Here is a 6,716-nt window from a genome sequence, read left to right as displayed (position 1 = left end):
TTATCCTCCAAGTACAAAGTTGGGTGATGTCTGGGCCCCTGTGGCTCCTGGGTGAGTGTGGGTGACTAGAGAAAAGTGACTCCTGACATGCAGAGGGAAGACCTGCTGGAATAGGTGAGTTTAAGACACCGAAGGTGGGAGGGGGTTTGGAGGAAAGGGTTTCCACTATGCACCTGCTGCCCTCCAGGGGCCGGCTCTCTCTTGGGCCAGGGGAGCTGGATCCCCTTGCTGGCTCGCCCTGAAGAGGGCCACAAAGGCTGCAAGCAGGGCTCCAAGAGATGGTATGCAATGGATTTCTCCGGGCATGGGGCAGGCAAGGTTTCAGGAACGCCGAAGAAAAGGAAATTCTCATATTAATAATTATATTCTCATATTATTATTTATATAAATCCTCATATTATTAATTCATCTTAAGAATCTTGAGGTGACTGTTGGAGGCAGAGGTGCGGAGGAGGGTGGAGAAGGGAAGGGAAAGAAGGGAAGGGTGAGACTAAGACTCGAGGCAACCTGGGAAATCACCTGATCCTCTTTTCCACTCCCCTCTTCGCACTCCCCAGATGAAGGTCAACAGATTCTTTCCCGTTTCTTCATCAGCCTGAACGGAGCAGCGACACTTATCCTTGTCCTGAGCCCTGTGCCTCTGGCATGGCCACTCTCCAGTCTATCTGAAAATGATTTTCACCCTGTTCAGCGGGTGCTGCACATTTAGTGTTCCACAAACATTATCTCTGATCAACCTCCATAGGGTAAACTTGTGTCTCATTTTACAGATGGGGAAAGCAATGCTCAGGGAAGTTAAATTACTCGTCCAAAGTCACGCGACCACTAAGCAGCTGGAGAGGGGATGCGAACCCAAACTCCAAGTCCCCTCCAGGTTTCCGCAACTCACTGGGCCGCTCACACTTTCGCGCTCGCGCCCCGCCTCCCCGTCCCACCCCAGCGAGGGGCGCCCAGCCCGCCCCGAGAGGAGCGTGCCTCTGTCGCTAATCGCCCGCCGCCCCCGCCTCCGTTTCACTGCCTGGAGACTCCCTGGCCAGCTTAGCCCGAGCCGACTCCCGGGGCCGCGCGACGCCGCCGATTGGCCGGCGGTAATTACGGGCACACTCCGGGTGGGGGGAGGGGCGATGGCGGCCTCCCGACAGCATAAATTATGCAAATACCCGGGCGCTGCACGGGGATGACCTGCCGCCTCGCTCCATTCACCCGGGCTGCCGTGGGGGCGGAGGTGGCAAGGGAGGGGGGCGCCCATTGTTGCGCCGGGTACTTAAGGGGTCCTGAGGCCAGTCGTGTGCCACATTCGGTGCTCACACGAGCTGATCTGATCGCCGGCGACATCACTCAGGAGACCGGCCGGGCGCGTGGCCCCTGCAGGCGAGGCGAGGAGACGAGGCCAAGTTCTCCGTGCGCCCCTGCACCCTTCCAGGCTCTCGCGCCCGCAACTGGCACAGAGTAACAACCCCAGGCTGTTGGGAACGTAAGTGCGCCCTGGCGGCCCTGCCCTCAGTCCGGGCTGCAGCGCTCTGAGCGCCTTTCTATCTGTCCGTCGGTCCTGCACAGTGCAACGATGCCAGCCCCCCTTGAGACCTGCATCTCCGACCTCGACTGCGCCAGCAGCAGCGGCAGTGACCTGTCCGGCTTCCTCACCGACGAGGAAGACTGTGCCAGACTCCAACAGGCAGCCTCCGCTTCAGGGCCGCCCGCGCCGGCCCGCAGGGGCGCGCCCAATATCTCCCGGGCGTCTGAGGTTCCAGGGGCACAGAACGACGAGCAGGAGAGGCGGCGGCGCCGCGGCCGGACGCGGGTCCGCTCCGAGGCTCTGCTGCACTCGCTGCGCAGGAGCCGGCGCGTCAAGGCCAACGATCGCGAGCGCAACCGCATGCACAACTTGAACGCGGCGCTGGACGCACTGCGCAGCGTGCTGCCCTCGTTCCCCGACGACACCAAGCTCACCAAAATCGAGACGCTGCGCTTCGCCTACAACTACATCTGGGCTCTGGCCGAGACACTGCGCCTGGCGGATCAAGGGCTGCCCGGAGGCGGTGCCCGGGAGCGCCTTCTGCCGCCGCAGTGCGTCCCCTGCCTGCCCGGTCCCCCAAGCCCCGCCAGCGACGCGGAGTCCTGGGGCTCAGGTGCCGCCGCCGCCTCCCCGCTCTCTGACCCCAGTAGCCCCGCCGCCTCCGAAGACTTCACCTACGGCCCTGGCGACCCTGTTTTCTCCTTCCCAAGCCTGCCCAAAGACTTGCTCCACACAACGCCCTGTTTCATCCCTTACCACTAGGCCCTTTGTAGACACCGTTACTTTCCCCCTCCCCTAGTCAGCAGGCAATAGATGGGGCCCCAGCTGCCGCCTCGGGACCCCCTCTCAGGCGGAGGGAGGAAGCGGGAGCTTGAAAGCAGTCGGGGATACCTGAGCCGCTTGTTAGGTCGCCGCACCCTCGCGGCGTCTGCCTCTTCGTCTGTTTCTCCGGCCCTCAGCCCAGCGCCCCGCCTGCCCGCCCCTAGACGGCCTTTCCTTTTGCACTTTCTGAACTCCACAAAACCTCCTTTGTGACTGGCTCAGAACTGACCCCAGCCACCACTTCAGTGTGATTTAGAAAAGGGACAGATCAGCCCCTGAAGACGAGGTGAAAAGTCAATTTTACAATTTGTAGAACTCTAATGAAGAAAAACGAGCATGAAAATTCGGTTTGAGCCGGCTGACAATACAATGAAAAGGCTTAAAAAGCAGAGACAAGGAATGGGCTTCATGCATTATGGATCCCGACCCCCACCACTGCAGGCTCGCTCTAGGAAGAACTGGAGACTCTTGCTTAGCTATTCAGGCACAGGGCTGGAGAGTACTTTAATTTATTCGAGATGCTTCATTCATATGAAAATGTATTTTTGTACATAAAGAGTTTATTCTATTATGAGCTATCAAAGTTTACATTTTTGTACTGCAGACGCTTCATGTAAATAAAAACTAAAAATAAGTCGCCAAGTTTCTTGCCTAATATTAGTGTCTCTGGGGCTTTTCTTGCTTTTCCCTGGTGGCTCAACCACTAAAGTGAAACACTATCCCACTCACCTCCAAAGCCTCCGTTCCTGTTTCAAAAACAATTAAAAAATAAAACGCACCTGATTTCCACCAAGAAACGGATAAAGACAGACTAGCGCATTTGGGATCTATCATTCCATTCACCTTGTAAACACAAGGGAGATCTTTCAGGCTCCCCATAAGCCAATTAAGACTTTTTAGTAGGGAATTAGCCCCGGATCCGCAGCTACCTGTTGAGGTAGGGACAGTGGGAGAGTCTTTCTTTTGAGGAGCTCCACATCAGCTGGCTCTGTGTTTCAAAGAGAGGGGATTAAAAAGATCAATACAGTGTGACCACTGGTTAGGAAGTCCCAGTGACAGGTGGGCCTAGGCTAGGCAAGCAGAAGGGTCCGCTCTTATAACAGCCTATTTAGAGGGGGAAATTAATTTGTAAACAATGCCTCCAAATTGTTGTCCATTGAGGCTGAGTTCACCCTGGCTGTGAGGTGTGGGATGAATCATGCTGGTGTGGTGTCCTGAGTGGGGTGTGTAGCTGCCTAAGATTGTGAGCTAGGGTGCCTGCATTCTCCTCAACCCCCATCCCCCCAACACACACACACACACACACACACACACACACACACACACACACTTAACACCCGCTGTGGCCCATAGTGGTAGGGAAGGGGGGGCACACAGAGGGAGGGCTGGGGTGCAGGGCTTGCTCAGCCAGGCCTCAGGGGCAATAGCTAAAGCTTTCATTTGATGCCAGAGAAATCAGCTGCCCAAACTCAGTGGGGATTTTTCTGGCTGCAGTGTGTTTGTCTGTTGTCTGACAATTAGCTAACAGCATCAGCTAGTAGCAGTTTTTGTTTTAAAATTTTAGAATGTGGGTAATTACAAGAGGTAGTTCCTAAAATGCTTTTACTATTTCCTCAGCTCACAAGTTACCCTACGTTGTTAAGACCAGATCTCGGCCAGGAACGGTGGCTCATGTCTGTAATCCCAGCACTTTGGGAGGCCCAGGTATGTGGATCACTTGAGCTCAGGAGTTCAAGACTACTGTGGACAACATGCAAAAGTTTGCCAGCGTGGTGGTGTGCACCTGTGGTCCCAGCTACCCAGTAGGCTGAGGAGGGAGGATCACCTGAGCCCAGGGAGGTAGAGGCTGCAGTGAGCCCTGAGGGCACCACTGCATTCCAACCTGGATGACAGAGTGAGACCCTGTGTCAAAAAAAAAAAGATCTTTTTTTTCCACTGGATTCTTCTTTTCATGAATATAGTGATTTAGTGGCAAGGGTACAGGGGAAGATGGGAATGGGTTCAGGAAAATGTGTCCTGAACACAAAGCTGGTACAGTGAATGATATTTATAGAGAAAATACATTTGTTTAGGAGGCAGCTAGAAGCAGAGGGCCAGAGTACAGTCACTGATAGCAGGTTCTACTTATGGAAGCATTTTCCCTCCTCACATGTTATTGTGATGAGTTGGATCCACAGATCCATACACTAGGTCCCTGAAGGCATCACTAAGCCCAGCCATTGGCAAGGCACCCTCCTTCAGATACAAAGGCTACTTTGCAGAAGATTCTGGAAATTGAATGCTTTCTCTAATCGCCCCCAGAGAGACAAAGTCATTCAAGAAAATCTTCAAATCTCTTCTGCTAAAAGCTCCAAGGAAAAAGTTGTGTCTCTAAAATAACCCAGCCCAGGGTCTCACTCTATTGTCTGTCTCAGAATTGATTCACCTGACTAGCTTTGTGTCTTCTGTTTTCCTAGCGCAAACAGCAAAATGGTCTGCATCAGATTTTCTGCTCTCCCATGCATAGGATGCTTGGAAGTGACTCGCTCTAGCTTTCTGAAGGGCACAGGCCAGATTCAAGAAGGGCAAGTCTCCTATGGAGAGTCCAGTCGTAACATTGGCACACGTGTCTGGGACAGGGGAAGAGAACAACAGATTGTGTCGTGATTCTTGTCCAGGATCCTAGGGGAAAGCACTGGCAAACAGCTGGAGCAGGAGCTTTGCCTCATACAGCTGCATATGTGCAGCACTGGAAGCAGGAGGGAAGACATTTACCACTGAGACTGAACATAGCAAACCGTATCCTCAAGTTTGTTGTCACAATAGGCTCACAACTCAAGATGTACGACCCAGAGCACCTTTCCAGGACCCAGAGCACCTTTCCAAAAAGAAAAGTCTTTAACAACATCGTTGGTGGGGGCATCTCTACTCCCGCCAGTTAATACTATTCTTCTAAGGAAGTAAGCATATATGTGCAGCTCATGGAGTTCTCAAATAGGGGGAAAGAAGAAAAGTGATTAAAAATGCTTATCCCCACCTCAGGGACCTCTTTCTTCCTGCAGCAAACTCTCACCCACAGGAACTGTGGAGGTAGGGGGTGGGGTAGGGCGTTGGGGGTGGGGTGGGAGTAAGAGAAGAGCAGGCAGGTTACTAAAATATCCTAAACAATGATAGAACATAGACCTCCCTGCTGACAGACATGTCTCTATCCTCCACATAGTCTTCCACTAAGCAACCAGGGACACTTCAGAAGCCTTCTTCATTCTCTACCTTTATCTCTACATTTATTTTTGCCCTGGTTTAACGTATGTATTTATTTGCTTTTGCTTTTGTTTTTGAGACAGAATCTCGCTCTGTTGCCCAGGCTGGAGTGCAATGGCATGAGCTTGGCTCACTGCAACCTCTGCTTCCTGGGTTCAAGCAATTCTCCTGCCTCACCCACCCAAGTAGCTGGGTTTATGGATGCGTACCACCATGCTCAGCTAATTTTTTGTACTTTTAGTAGAGACAGTGTTTCACCATATTGGCCAGGCTAGTCTTGAACTCCTGACCTCAGGTGATCCACCTCCTTCAGCCTCCCAAAGTGCTGGGATTACAGGTATGAGCCACCACACCCAGCCAACATATATATTTGTATACACTGCTTCCAAGCCTTTGTGAAAGCAGGGAAGGGAAGATTAGGATGAACTAGTAAAATAAAGATTCCACCCATTCTCTTATTTCTTTAATGACTCTTTATCAAGCCCCTACTATGTGCTGAGCACCTTTCTAGGCACTGGAGTAACCAAGACAGACAAAGTTCTTGGCCCAAAGGAGCTTTCATTCTAGTGGGGAAAGGCAAAATAAATTTATGAAAGATTGTGGTAAGTTCTGAGGAGAAAAAATAAAGTAAAAGAAGATGACTCTGGAATGCCAGAGTGGGAGAATGGTTGCTCTTTTAGAAAAGGTAGTCAAGGAAGGTCTTTGAATGTGGTTACATTTAAGCCAAGGACTGGATGAAGACAGGGAGTGGGGAAGTCATGCCAATATCTCGGCTGAGGGGAGCATCCCGGGGAGAAGGCCCAGCAAGGGGAAAGCCCTGGCCATGCAGTGTATTAGAGGGGCAGCAAGGAGGCTGACATGGCTGGAACAGAGGGCATGCCACGGGCAAGGATGGACAGAGAGATGATGATATCATTTAGCTGTGTCCCCACCCAAATCTCTTCTTGAATTCCCACATGTTGTGGGAGGGACCGGGTGGGAGGTAATTGAGTCACGGGGGCAAGTCTTTTCCATTCTCATGATAGTGAATAAGTCTCATGAGATCTGATGGTTTCAAAAAGAGGAGTTCCCTGCACAAGCTCCCTCTCTTTGCCTGCCGCCATCTATGTAAGACATGACTTGCTCCTCCTTGCCTTCT

General features: G+C 52.2%; 1 protein-coding gene across 1 annotated transcript; it reads left to right on the top strand.

Moving 5' to 3' along the window:
* The first annotated feature begins 1,290 nt into the window (after positions 1-1,290).
* On the top strand, positions 1,291-2,972 carry NEUROG1 (neurogenin 1). The gene has a single exon (XM_032155966.2). The coding sequence runs from the start codon at positions 1,565-1,567 to the stop codon at positions 2,276-2,278; it is 714 nt and encodes a 237-aa protein (XP_032011857.1). The 5' UTR covers positions 1,291-1,564; the 3' UTR covers positions 2,279-2,972.
* Positions 2,973-6,716: the final 3,744 nt, after the last annotated feature.

The sequence above is a fragment of the Hylobates moloch genome, unplaced genomic scaffold, assembly GCF_009828535.3.
Source record: "Hylobates moloch isolate HMO894 unplaced genomic scaffold, HMol_V3 SCAFFOLD_6, whole genome shotgun sequence".
In the NCBI taxonomy this organism is placed as follows: Eukaryota; Metazoa; Chordata; class Mammalia; order Primates; family Hylobatidae; genus Hylobates; species Hylobates moloch.
This window is presented reverse-complemented; position numbering and strand designations above follow the sequence as displayed.

Coding starts and splice junctions, on each gene's coding strand:
- NEUROG1 (XM_032155966.2), top strand. CDS start 1,565: ATGCCAGCCCCCCTTGAGACCTGCATCTCCGACCTCGACTGCGCCAGC.